General features: G+C 36.7%; 3 protein-coding genes across 3 annotated transcripts; 1 reads left to right on the top strand and 2 right to left on the bottom strand.

The window, feature by feature from the left end:
* Nucleotides 1-2,500: 2,500 nt before the first annotated feature.
* On the bottom strand, nucleotides 2,501-4,080 carry LOC122081506 (low temperature-induced protein lt101.2-like). The gene is made up of 2 exons (XM_042648654.1): nucleotides 2,886-4,080; nucleotides 2,501-2,780 (listed from the first exon to the last, which is right to left on the bottom strand). Exons 1-2 carry the CDS (start codon nucleotides 2,964-2,966, stop codon nucleotides 2,697-2,699), a joined length of 165 nt encoding a protein of 54 aa, XP_042504588.1. The 5' UTR covers nucleotides 2,967-4,080; the 3' UTR covers nucleotides 2,501-2,696.
* Nucleotides 4,081-7,840: 3,760 nt separating this feature from the next.
* Nucleotides 7,841-8,483, bottom strand: LOC122081505 (low temperature-induced protein lt101.2-like). The gene is made up of 2 exons (XM_042648653.1): nucleotides 8,355-8,483; nucleotides 7,841-8,264 (listed from the first exon to the last, which is right to left on the bottom strand). The coding sequence occupies exons 1-2, from the start codon at nucleotides 8,433-8,435 to the stop codon at nucleotides 8,181-8,183; spliced, it is 165 nt and encodes a 54-aa protein (XP_042504587.1). The 5' UTR covers nucleotides 8,436-8,483; the 3' UTR covers nucleotides 7,841-8,180.
* Nucleotides 8,484-12,080: 3,597 nt separating this feature from the next.
* On the top strand, nucleotides 12,081-13,645 carry LOC122081410 (tetraspanin-3-like). The gene is made up of 2 exons (XM_042648530.1): nucleotides 12,081-12,677; nucleotides 13,005-13,645. Exons 1-2 carry the CDS (start codon nucleotides 12,180-12,182, stop codon nucleotides 13,344-13,346), a joined length of 840 nt encoding a protein of 279 aa, XP_042504464.1. The 5' UTR covers nucleotides 12,081-12,179; the 3' UTR covers nucleotides 13,347-13,645.
* Nucleotides 13,646-13,990: the final 345 nt, after the last annotated feature.

Consider the following 13,990-nt stretch of genomic DNA (forward strand, 5'->3'; position numbering starts at 1 on the left):
AGATATATGCCCCACCCCCTCCCTCCATATAGTCCCTTGGCTCCTGTTACCTTTATCTGCCCTACCTTCCTGCATATGACACCTCAATATGTAAAAATAAATCTCTCTCTCTCTCTCTCTCTCTCCTCACCGACTAAGATGAAACCAGAGTTCAAGAGTTCAGAAGTGGGAATGGAATGGGTCGTGGACTCCAATCTAATTCTATTATAGATTGGTCAGAATCGGATTGAACAAGTAAAGAAAAATTGGTTTTAGTAACAGCCGTCCATGCCATCAAATTACTTTGATTTCCATTGAATCCTGATGTTTTAATTTTATTTATTTTACACAAATATAATTTACTTAACCAGTAGATGATGTTTCCTTTCTCTATTGTGGAGGAGGAACCCCTCACCGTGGGCATCTGTAATGTTAAAATTGGAACAGTTAGAATGTTGATACTCTTACTCCCCCAACGCGGCCTCCAAAAAATAAAAAAAAGAACGTTGACATAATTTGTTTCTTCTAATTGTAGAAAATTGGATTCGCAAGTGCAGTGGATATGATTCATGGAAATGTGTTCGCATATGTATTAGCATTTTGGCGTTCTCTCCATATGCATAGCCCCATCCTTAAAAAATGTAAAGCGAAAGTTTTTCTTTATGGTAAGTGAATGATATCCGACCACTAGGGTGTTATATACTATCATCCCTTAATGTTCCTGGAGTCTCATTTGAACCTCAGAACCCATGAGTGTAAATACTCTTTCTTCATAATGGGTGTGCTCTTGTTATTTGATTTCTGAGTAACTCTAACGTTATTAGGCAATTACAACCCTAAATGGTTCAAAATGGAGAGAGAGAGAGAGAGAGAGAGAGAGAGAGAGAGATGGATGTAAGCATATTTATTAATGAGATTGGTGTTGGGCCTTCCTTACATCTGAATTTAGAGGAAGCCCACTTGATCTTGATTTTTAGCATGATGGATCATGCATTCATGCATTCATGCCATGCGTGCAAAACACATGAGAAATTGCAATTGAAGCAAGAGAGATAATAGATAATTCGATTCCTTTTAGCCTTTGATTTGATGACAAGCAACAAACACCAACACAGCAATTGAATACCTATAAAGCAATATAGAAAGAAATAATCCAACCTAGCTATAGCTAGCTAGCTAACTAATATCATTCCCATCACATCGACCGACCGATCGATCGATCACTCACTCACTCTCACTCTGTTGGGGCAATGGAGCCTCCAATCGGAAGGATACAGCCGTTGATTCCGGATCTTTCGGCAGAGAATAAGAATAGTAACTGTGAATTGATCATAGGAATTAGGTTCGTTTCTCTAAGACTAAACCAACGGTAAGCACGTCGTTGGTTCTTCTTTGTCCACCTGAGGCCCGCCAAAAAGACTGTGACAGTAAATTAAGTCTACATTTGGTACGCATTTCAAGAAATCATGCCACATAAAACATAACTTTAGCATCGATTTGACAATATTTCGTTTTTAATTTTTTTTTTCTGTTGTCAAGAAAAAAAAAAAAAAGACAGTCTAAAAAAGCATTTAATAAAATTTTTCGTTATAACCGTTTCTAAAAATGTAAATCAAAATTTATACATATTTATAATTTTAGAAACAGTTTTGACAAAACAAATCAGATTTGCCCTGATAAATCTCTCAACTATTTAAATCTAAAAAGAAACAGCAGAATCCTCTTCTTTTTTGGCACAGATGATGCTATTGAATTTTTTAGTAGTATTATATCTATAAAATTTTTTTTGAGAAACAAGTTTATCAAATACTAAAAAATTTGTTTTTATTTTTAAAAACGTGAAAAACCTTTTCTACTATTTTTAAACACATAAACAACAGAAACGTTATCAAACGGTGCCTTCGCCTCTCACCAATGATTTTAAACATCAGGATCCATTGTTTATTTAACGTATCGTATATTATAATTTTTAAAATTAAGACCGTATTTGTGTTTGGTATGATTTTTTGAAATGCATCATTAACTTAGAATGCATACCAAAAGTCGTTAGCAAACACAGAAAACTAAAGAAAGAAATAGTGTGTTTGACTTGGCTTTTAGCGGTTCCCACCGGCATTGGTTTTCTAACAAATTAAACCGGTTAGACACCCGGTTCAGATCTCTCTCTTGTTTTACAACCAGATCACACGATACATTTTGTCGGTTCGGGCCAAGGCCCAGCAAAGTGTGATTGAAGGGTGAAGAAAATAATAAAAAAGTATGCTGGAAATCTATAATTAGAACCTAGCCCGCCACCGTAATCGAAATATGAGCTAATTAACAGAAATGAATTGAGAATCGTCATCCACTGGTTTGGAATCAATTGGATTCTGTCAAGGGATCCTATAATAATCATCATCTAGGCATGCACACATCAACTAACCCCACCAAATTAAAATTAATTAAAAGCTTAGATACAACTTTATCTTTTATCTACAAATTTTTATTATAATCTTATTGAACAATTTATTGAAGATGCAGATTAATGAAGCACACGTTTATTAAAATAAAATAAAAAAGAAATCCAAATTATTACAAAGTCAACCCAAGTAGTAAGGACTAAGGAGTGGTCGATCATGGTCCAGTACTAGCTTCTTAAAAATGGAAATCCAGATTATTACAAATTTATCTCAAGAAAGATTATATAATGGAAACCCATTGTTTCAGTTACATAAAAACTATCCAACGAGGACATAGAGAGCATATATAATTCCAGGGAGGTACCCAAGTAATGTCAGCAACAAACAGATCCAGAACTTATCCTGCAACCATAAAAAAAACATTTTATTCAGTTTCAACTTTCTTCTTCCCAAGAAAGAAGAGAGAATTAAGGAAGAAGGAGGCCATGGAGGAAATTGTATACATACCTTACATTCATAACGAAGGAAAACACCAAGGGGTGGCAGGAGAATGGCCAATATCACCTCTATGAATCTATGAGAAACCATTCTCTGCTTCTACTAAATCTCTAGCTTTTCTTCCTTTGGGGGTGTTTTGTGGAGGGGAGAAGATTTGCTCAAGTTGCTATTGCTGAGGATCGAGGAAGTATAGATGGAGAACAAAGAAATAACTATACTGCTACGCTAATAAAGGGAGAGTAAGAAGGTGGTGGGGGGAACAAAACAAACCTGTTAAGGAGGTTAATGAGGACACGTAGTGGAGTCGCATTGGCCTGGTTGGCACCTAGTCTAGCTGTCGTCCTGTCGCTGCCGGTTAGACGCCGGTCTACCAGTCGATTAGCAGCAGCAGACCATTCGAAATTGAGAGCGAAAAAGAAAGTGAGTATCCCATTCCCCGTTATAGATCTTTTTGTTTATGTGGATGAAAAAGTTAAGAACAAGTACCCCATTACGATATTTTTTTATTCTTTTGGAAAAGAATGCGAGATATTTTTGTGTATGTCGGTACCCCTACTTTGGACTGATTGAGAGTTCCGGATTAAGAGGTTTTTTTTTTTTTTTTTTTTTTTTTTGTTGGGTAATGAAAAAGTATGTTTCATGATAATGATCATAGTCCTAGGACAAACCCCTTCACTGCACGCAACGTTTCCACAGGATCAAGACTTAAACAGTGATGGGTTGAAGGCATTTTTACCATTAGGTTACCAACACAATGGTATATTGAAATTAAAAGTTAAACCATAGATAATGGATACAGCTGATATGATACTAATATCAATTTTGACACCATGGCGACTAAGGATTTTAATTTGAAATCAAATTGTTTATTGAAATAGAATTGAACCATTTACACTTAAATTACAAAACTGTTTAGTAAATTGTTTGGTTTTGATTTCAAATTTAAGACCAATTAGTTAAATGGGTTGGGTCGATTTTAATCGTTTAAAATCGATCCGATTAACCCGTATAATGATTAAACATTTGATTGTTTTAACAAAACATAATGGTTTAATTTAGGGAAGAAGTAAGGACCATAGAGACTATCCAAAAGTCTATTCAATAATTTACTCTTATTATGTAGTTGTGTGGTTAAATCCTTGCTTGTTTAATGTCTCATTTAATTTGATACAAGATTTGAAGTGTTTATCAACAAAAGCAAATTTTAGTAAGCATGCAAATAAACTAGCAAACCGATTGCTAACCGTTTAGAAACCGTATGGAATAAACCGCGATCAAAACCATTTAAAATCGTGAAATTGACACTTTTTTAAAACCGTGGAACAGAAACCATTTACTAAAAGGTTGCGGTTTTAGAAAGTGCAACCATTGGTAAATAGTGCGGTTTTGATTTCAGTTAAATAAATTTGAACCGAATTGAACCGCACCGTATATACTGAAACCGAACCGATTAACACCCTTAATGGCGACTAATATGTACCATTACCATATTAGCCCATAATTGGTCGGCAGAACCTGGCCGGAGCACAATGGTCGGTACAACTAGGCTCGACCATGCTGATCGGGACAATGGGACCCAACCATGTTGATCGGCGGCATGAGACTCGACTTTGGTATACCAGCACTTGCTGCGGTCAGCATAACCACGTCTTGCTCCCATGTGATGAAGAGGTATGAAGAGGTCCATGTCATCATCCTGCAAAACCGCCACTGAGCATAATTATACCCCCTAACCTAACCATACAAGGGTTAGACAGTTATTTAATTAGCAATGGTTGGGTTAAAACCCATAGAAGACTAATCATGGTCTAGTTAATCATTAAGAGATCGACCAGCTCAGCAATAGATAAGGACAGATCCACCAATTAGTGAGAGGTCCACATCGACTATGAAGAAGACATTCCAACCAATCAGAGGAATCACCAAATTGCTATATAAAGGACTCTTAGCAAATCCGAAAGGTAATCGTATTGTGTACTCTACTAAGATTTCCTCTCTGAATTAAGATCTAACTTTGGCATCAAAACCTTTTCCCCAGAGATCCCTCCGAGTCAGTTTCTAAGTTGTGTTGTACAAGTTCGTATAAGATAGGATCGCGCACTAACAGCGACGATTTTGGTGATATGGTAGTTTGGCTAGGGTGATATTTACTCTCTTTCGTTTTTTTTTTTTTTTTTTTTTGATACATCAATAAATTGACACTATCGGTATCAGTATCAATGTTGTAACAAATCGGCATCTAATAATGTGAGAGAGAGTGGGGTATTGGATTGATCTTGAATTTTAATTGTGTCGATATTGTTTGCATAAGCTGATTATAACTAATTAACATAAAATTCGAATATTATCTGGGATCGGGGGAACCCTAAAATTAATTTAAAAAAAAATTAAAAGAACTCTCTTTTTTTAACACTAATATTAACTGGACCCGAGAAAGCACTTAAAATATTATTTTATATTTCAAAAAAGGACTCACTGATCATTTATTCTGCACTTCACTCTCCACATGCGAATAAGAGCTTGGAGACATCAATCACTTCCTCTCATCTCTTTCGGACCATGTTTTTAATAATTGGTATCGGATATATTGGCAAAGACTGATGTCGATTCTTATATCAATGTAACGGTATAGATCAGAAGTATAATCATCTTTATAAGAAACATGAGGGTAAAATCATACGATGTAAATCGAACTAGATTATTTTGTATTAATATCGTATCGATATCGATAAAGACCATTCCAATACCAATTAGTGAAACTTTGCCTCTCGCCTCTAACAGATGTGAGAAGTATGCCATAAGTGAGTCAAAAATCATATTTCGTACAGATTTAGATCGGTCGAAATCGGGTTCGGCCAAAGACTATCAGAGTTTCAAACCCAATTCGTCAAAACCTTGCATAAACTTATGTGGCCATCTTATAAGTTGACCCCACACAAATTTATGTGGCTAGCCTATATTTGTATTATTATGTGGCTGTCTTTTAAAATGGCATAATACGGTCTATATGTAACGGTATCTATGTTCGCGGTGATCGATATCAGTCACTGATATTAGACTTAAATTTTTTTTTGGGAAGAGAGAGTGTTTCTGTGAGGTGTGGGGTCCAATGAATCTTCACATAAGTGAAAAAAAACTCCTAATTCACATTCACATTTAGCATATAACCATTCACATTTAACATATGTCCACCTTGACCGAGATCTTTAAAGATGATTCCGTACTACAAATCGATGAAAAAACTTTAAGACACCATCAAAAAAATGCACCGATCCTAAAAACATGTGTACAAATTCGTAATGAGAGATGTAATCTTGCTCGCAAAAATGGTAATGGGTTACGTACCTAACAACTTCATCATTATTATTATATTATTATTAATATTATTATAATTGTATTTATATGTGGGTATGAGTTATTGCCACGGTGGAGTGTTAAGTAGTTAAAAGGAGTTGGTAAGTTAGTAGAAGTTAGAGATATGTATGAAAATGGAAGTAGTGGAGCGTAGATGGAGTGTATGAAGCAATGTTTGTAACTACTTGTTTATCCTATTTAATAGGAACTAATATGGAATGGAAAAGGAATGAAGAAATTATCCTAAATTATCACTCTGGATTTATCTTGAGAAGAGGCGGCTACCTCAAACCAATTAGCCAGACGTCCGGCTTCGTCCGTAAAGCCAAGAGACAGGCACCTCCTAATTAGCCAAAACCGTACATTATCTCTCCTATTTTATCTCCCTCTTTCTACCGTGCACATATCATCTGGTATCAGAGCATGGTCGATCCTACGACTATGAGTATGAATATTGAGATCATCGAAACCATGCATTCATTTATTCAGGACATGATGGTGATTTCTAATAAATGCTTAGAACTTATCGATGTATCCAAAAGAGTTTGACTGAGTTCAGAAAGAAGAAGACGAAGAAGAAGATGAAGAAAAAGAAGCAAAATGAGACAAAGAAGAAGTGGAAGAAGAAGAGGAAGAAGATGAAGAAGAAAAAGAAGCAAAAAGAAACGAAAAAAAAGAAGAGGAATGTACCTATCATCAATTCCCTCAAGGAGATGCCCATTTTTACAACTAGATTCATGCCTTTCAAATTAACTATCCGAGATTCATTGACTGCAACTTTTACTATCAAGATATAGGATCCCGGTGGTCATTGAGGACAAGGATAGTTTGAAGGGGAAGGATTATTACGTACCTAACAACTTCTTCATTATTATAATTATAATTATTATTATTATTATTATTATTATTATTATTATTATTATTATTATTATTATATTTGTATGTGGGTAGGAATATTGCCACGGTAGAGTGTTAAGTAGTTAATAGAAGTTGGTAAATTAGTATGAAAGTGAAAGTAATAGAGCGTAGATGAAGTGTATGGTGTAAATTACATTTGTAACTACTTGTTTATCCTATTTGATAAGAACTAATATGGAATGGAAAAGAAATGAAGAAATCATCCTAAATTATCTCTCTGGATTTATATTGAGAAGAAGTGGCTACCTCCCAATTAGCTAGACGTCTGGCTTCGTCCATAAAGCCAAGAGGCAAACATATCCTAATTTGCCAAAACCCTACATTATCTCCCCTATTTTCTGTCTATCTCCTATTTTCTCTCCCTCTCTCTATCGTGCACATATCATAATGAGGGACATGATCTTACTCACGAAATCAATAAAATTATCCATGAGACTAGCAAATGGAGCATTGAACTAACAAACTACTAGAATTTAACTATGTCTATATCTTTTATGCAATAGTTAAATGGTTGATTAAATTTCTAAATATTCTTAAAATTTAAATAAATAATTCCAACAAAAATTGGGCTCCCTAGGTAAATTTGAACACGCAATAAGAGAGTGCATTGTTACTACGGTTAACATCTATGGTCTTAAAAATGCCCTCATTTGATTTATTCTAATTTTGACGATGATATACGCTTTCCTGAAGACAGATTAAGTTATATATATATATATATATATATCCCTCAATAGCCTTCTAATTATGCATCAATCCTGTAATAATCAACGCATCCACACATTTAAAAGCAAAAGATCATAGTTATAATAGACTAAACATGCATCTTATCTTCATCTACCTACTTAATTAAATTTAAAAAAAAAAAAATCCAGATTTGTACAAGTCGTCCCGAGGAGGAGTGACGCGTGATAGTGATAGGGTCAATTACTATCATTCCCCTTCACCTTATAATCACTCAGTCCCCTATCCGAAATTTTAAAATAGGGTGAGTGTAAGGAAATGAAAGTAATTGCCTACACCTACAGAAACTTATCCAACGAGGACGTAGAGGGCGTATATAATTCCAGGGATGTAGCCCAGTATTGTCAGCAACAAATCGATCCAGAACTCAACCTGCAACAACCACCATCCAACAACTTTCTTCATCATCAGATGCGGAAGAAGGGAAGAAGGGAAGAATTAAGATGAAAGTTAGATACATACCACACAGCCATAATGAAGGAAAACCCCAACGGGTGGTAGCAAAATGGCCAGTATCACCTCTAAGAATGTCTCCGACCCCATTCTCTCTCTCTCTCTCTCTCTCTCTCTCTCTCTCTCTGGGGGGGGGGGTCGCTTAAGAAGTAAAGATGGAGAAGGAAGAAGTAGCTTTGCTAGCCTATAATTAGGAAAAAAAGAGAGAGAGAGAGAGTAGAATGAGGAACACAACAAGCGTCGGGTCTTGGGAAGGTTGATGAGTCCACGTGTGGAGAAATATGGACACGCGTATGAGCTATCTATCAGCATGTTTTTTAGGTATTTGGATCATCGATCAATCGATCTGTATCAGTGTTGGTTTATATTTAATTGATATCGTATCGGTGTATCAGTATACCTTAGCCAATTCGTACCGGTATCGTACCATGCACTAAAACCCTGACCTTATTGGCTAGGGCGAAACTAGGGTTCAAGAGTTTGGAATTATAATTGAAATCTGGGGTGGCCGATGCCCGATTCGTCATATAACATGTGAGTATGCATGAATTCATTGATCGGAACGCTACATTTTAACCTCAGCCGTTGATTTATAAATTGAAAATCGCGACCGTTGAAGATGCTATGCCATTCAGTCTACTACTGGCTGTCACGGTGACAGCAGGTTGAGTTTCGTTCCAAAGTGAACACTCTCCCACGCAATCGTCTTCTTCGTTTCGGTAAGCTCAGCTTGTGCTTCTCCTGCGTTGGAGGTGCACCCCATCGGAACGGCCTGGCTTTATTGATATCGGAGTACCTGCCTTCATTGATATCGGAGCCTCTACGATATAAGGGTTTGGCTTGGCCACTTTTGCTATGCTCGCTGCAATTCTTTCTGCTATAATAGTATATTATATACTCCTTCAAATTGCGAGTTAATCCATTGAATCGCAATCAATTGCACTGAATCATATTGTAAAGACTACGCCCTCGCACCCCATACGATGACAAATTTAACATGTTTTATAACCCTAATAGTGGCAATATTACTTGAAGCATAGGGGCAAGATAACATTGGAAAAATGAGAGTACCTAGGAAAGGACACTTATTCAAGGAGGCTACATGTTCTGAGGACTAAGATGTGAACAAGATGTTAGAGCTAGCCTAGCATGTGAGCACTGATTGGTCTTTGGGTCAACTTGTTGATGGTCCGGTACAAGTGGTTTGGAAATTGTAAAAACTATGGTAAGAAATAACTGGTTGTGGAAGGAAAAGGTTGGTTGTTGAAGTCCTAAATATTGATATACGTTATTCCATATATACCAGGTTATGAAAAAATCTGAATCAACAAATCGAATCGGATCAGTATCGTTTTAATTCAAATCGGTCAGATTCGTTTGGAATTGATCGAATCTTATCAGAATCGGCTGGATCCAAATCGGCCAATCCGCGTTTTAAAAGTATTATCCATACTTAAAAAAATTGGGATATATAAAGAATGTGCGGGGTGGGGTAGAAGGAATCACAAACCGAAAGGCAATACTACTATAGGAAGGAAACATGATTGATGATGATGGCCGAGGGCCCTTGGCTCTCCTTAGTCCTTACCTTCCAAGGAGCAGAAAAAGTTGCCTTCCTCAGTTAGTTAATATTCTATTTTTTCTTGGCCTACGTTTCTCTCCAAAGGCAAAGAGGAGAATATTAAATAACTGAGAGAAAAGAATTGAGACGTACGCGTGAAAGAGAATGGCCTCCACCAAGGGTGAAGCGGGAAAGGAACTGAGATTGAATTGACTGTATTAAATTTACTTGGATGTACATGTGAAGATTCAACGTCTTTTTATTTTCCTATCATTATAAGTGTGAAGAGAAATATCGAAATATATATGAAAGCAAAGGAATATTAATTGACCGACATAGGATGCACAAAAATATTATCCTACCTCCACGTGGTCAATGTCTTCATCTGCTCTCCTATTGACCCATGTGGTACTACACCAGCCACGTAACTGATTAGTGTTCTCTTAATTTTAAATTATATTTTTTTAAAAATGCAAAAGCCTAGGTTAGATATGGATAGAGTAGTATTTATGATTGGAGAGAATAATGTATCTATATAGAATAGAGGAGAACAGAAGAAGAGGAATCTCTTTTATGATCTTTTGCAATCGACATCAAACGGTGGAGTGTTTGTTCCTTCATATGATGGGTCCCTCCAGATTCATGTTCATTCCCTCTCACTCGGCTCACCATGGTTTTAGATATTGATATTAAATTGGATATATGGTCAATTCCATATCTTGGTATCAGTTGTATCTGATCTGGCATGGATGGATTGGCTTTCGTTGGGACAAAATCGTTCAAAATATTTTTTCTTTTTATTATTAAAATTGACAGTATTCAATTAAAAATCTTGCTCATTGAAATTGACAGTAAAGCCATTCAATTCAAATCTTGCTCCCCACGGTTGGGCTTTTTGGTAATTAGATTGGGCCTTTTATTTTGGTCCTTCTGCGACAAAGACACGCCACCAACCTTTGTAGCTTATCGATTCATCTCTCCTCTTCTTTTCTTTATCTAACTTGTCAAGCTTCAGACCCTTACCAAAAAAAAAAAAAAAAAATTTGTCAACCTTCATACTAGGCAACTTGGGACTTGGGAGAGAATTAAAATCTAATAATATTTATAAAGACATATCAAAATATGCCACGTGGATAGTGGTGGGTCCATGATTAACAGCTTCTTTCTACACGGGTCCCACATATGAAATTCATTCTCACTTGCTTGGTTACTTGTAATCTTCCATTACTCAGCCGTGTGCAATTGAAGATTGCATATCCTGTCCATTTGCACGTCTCTACACCCAAACATGGCCAAACATAAAAAGACAATATTATCCCTACTTAGATGCCTCTGTACAATCTTCCATTGGCCTATGTGATGACACAATGGCTATGCAAACAAATAGGATTTTCTTGCCCTTATGTATATATTTGCATGGTAAACCAAAATCCAAATTGAACTGAAGCGCATTTTCCTTTATTGATTTGTCTTACTATTCAATCATTCTCACATTGAAATTGATGAACTTGAACCAAGATTGACACCCCTCCAATATTGTTGGAATAGACTTATAATTAATACGGTCAAACCAAGCTGATTAAAACCAATTTAAGCTTATTGGATCATGTTTTAAACTACTATTTAATGAGATTGAAACCAATCTAAATCACTCCAAAACCGAAAGACAATAATCAAACGAAAAAAAAGTTATCAAAAATTATATAATTTAATAAAAATTAAAACAAATTAATAGTTTTTTGGTAAGAAAATTGATTCAAAATAGGTGCACCATTATTGGATCATGTTTTAGATTCACTCATTCTCGCAGCGGTCTAAAAACTGACCCATTGACACCCTTGAATTGGAAAAATGACGCCCAAGTCTATACAGGTGAAAATCCTCTGCAGTGAGTGCGATAATGTATCGAATGATCGAGAGAACCTCTGAATATATGTCCAAATGTTCTTGACCATCCGATGCTCACCATACCGCCGCAACCCCCACATGTAATCAGAATGAACGTTTTATTCAAATGATAAAAAAAAATTATTCCCAATACTGTCCCTCACGTGGGTCGCGCGAACCATGGCCCATGGACCAATCACCATCTATGGCTGATGCCTCCATGCCATGGCCATCATCATCATTATCATTTGACTCATTTCATATAAAAGAGTAAAAACCCACAACAAAAGGGGAAAAAAAAATCTGCTCAAGAGAAAGAGAGCGGCCATCACACAAGAGTAGCCTAGCCTACTTAGCAAGAAAGTAGAGCGAGAGAAAGAGAGGAGATGAGGTTCAGCAACAGCTTGGTCGGAGTTGTAAATTTCTTGACGTTCCTACTATCTATTCCAATTCTGGGCGGAGGGATATGGCTGAGCAGCAAAGCCAACACCACCGACTGCCTAAGGTTCCTTCAATGGCCTCTTATCATCATCGGCGTCTCCATCATGGTTGTCTCTCTCGCTGGTTTTGCCGGCGCTTGTTACCGTAACACCTTCCTTCTCTGGCTTTACCTCTTCACCATGTTCTTCATCATCGCCGCCCTCATCGTCTTCATCATCTTTGCTTATGCCGTCACCGATAAAGGCTCCGGCCGAACAGTCCCGAACCGCTCCTACCTCGACTACTACCTCTCTGATTACTCCGGTTGGCTCAAAGACCGGGTTGAGCAGAATACCTACTGGTCCAAGATCAGCTCATGTGTTAGAGACTCCCATGTCTGCTCCAAGTTGGGCAAGTCTGAGACTGCTGACATGTTCTACCTCCGAAGCCTCAACCCTATCCAAGTAAGTAAACTATTTATTCAAAAACTGTTTTCCAAGTATTCTTTTCTGTAGTTTCATTTTCATCATCGATCCTATGTGATTAGTGAAAAATATATATATATATATATATTTTTTTTTTCTTCAATTTTTTGTTGGGTTTCCTAATATCACATCAGATGTGAATACCCTTTAAGGATTTCATTTGTTAGAAAGTTCTTGCAACCCAGTAGGCAATTTCAATGTGTCGCTTTTAAAATTTTACCTAAATCTTAGCAAGTGGTATCAGAGCGAAGCATGTATGCTTATAAGGAAAATATCCTTATTGTTAGTTGTTATTGTTTGTTGTAGTCTGGGTGTTGTAAGCCACCTACGGCGTGTGGGTATACCTACATAAACGAGACGGACTGGAGTCAGGTAGCAGGAACGGTGAGCGACATTGACTGCAGCAGGTGGAGCAACGACCAGACACAGCTGTGCTACGCCTGTGATTCATGCAAGGCAGGGGTTCTAGCTAGTGTCAAGAAGAGCTGGAGGAAGGTCTCTATAATCAACATTGTGGTTCTCATACTACTTGTCATCTTCTATATAATTGGAATTGCTGCGTTCAGGAACAATAAGAGGATCGACAATGATGAGCCTTATGGATCTACCCGAATGACTAAGTCTGAACCCAGTAGGCTCCAGTTCTGATGAAGAACAAGAACAAGAACAAGAACAAGAAAAACCCAGTAGGTTCATCATCATCCCTTACCCTTGGCCATCTCTTATATACTGACCCAACAGATAATAAATATTTGGCCTTTCTGGTCCAGTTGGGTTTTTGGGTTTTGAGAATTATAAAGATCTTAAGGTATTGTAATTTGTATTCAGGAATCAAGACTCAAGATTCTTTTTCTCCTTTTTCTAAAGTTGTGTAATAGAGTCGGTGAGACTTACTCTAATGAGTTTATGAATATTTAATGCAAATTGAAATTTTAGTGTACAGTAAATAATTTCTGTTAATCTTTCTGCTTGGAAAGGAACCATCAAATTAGTTTTGATTTCAATTTTATAAGAGTGATCATTTTATCAATGAAGCCAAAACATCAACCCATATAGTTTAGGTTTGCAGAAGTTATTCCTTTGTTATTTTTAGTCTTAGTAGTAATTAGTGCCTTCAGGTTAGGACAAGCAAAGCAAAAATTGGAGGTGATGGGACGTTTCTTTGCTTTTGAATAGGGCAAAGGAATAAAATAGTGAAATGGTGTTGATCCATCAATGGTGCTTCCTTGGTTGGTAGGAGGAGATAAGGAAAGAAATTTAATTTATGCATTTCAAGCCCACTACAACAACCT

The sequence above is a fragment of the Macadamia integrifolia genome, chromosome 6 (genome assembly GCF_013358625.1).
Source record: "Macadamia integrifolia cultivar HAES 741 chromosome 6, SCU_Mint_v3, whole genome shotgun sequence".
NCBI lineage: Eukaryota > Viridiplantae > Streptophyta > Magnoliopsida > Proteales > Proteaceae > Macadamia > Macadamia integrifolia.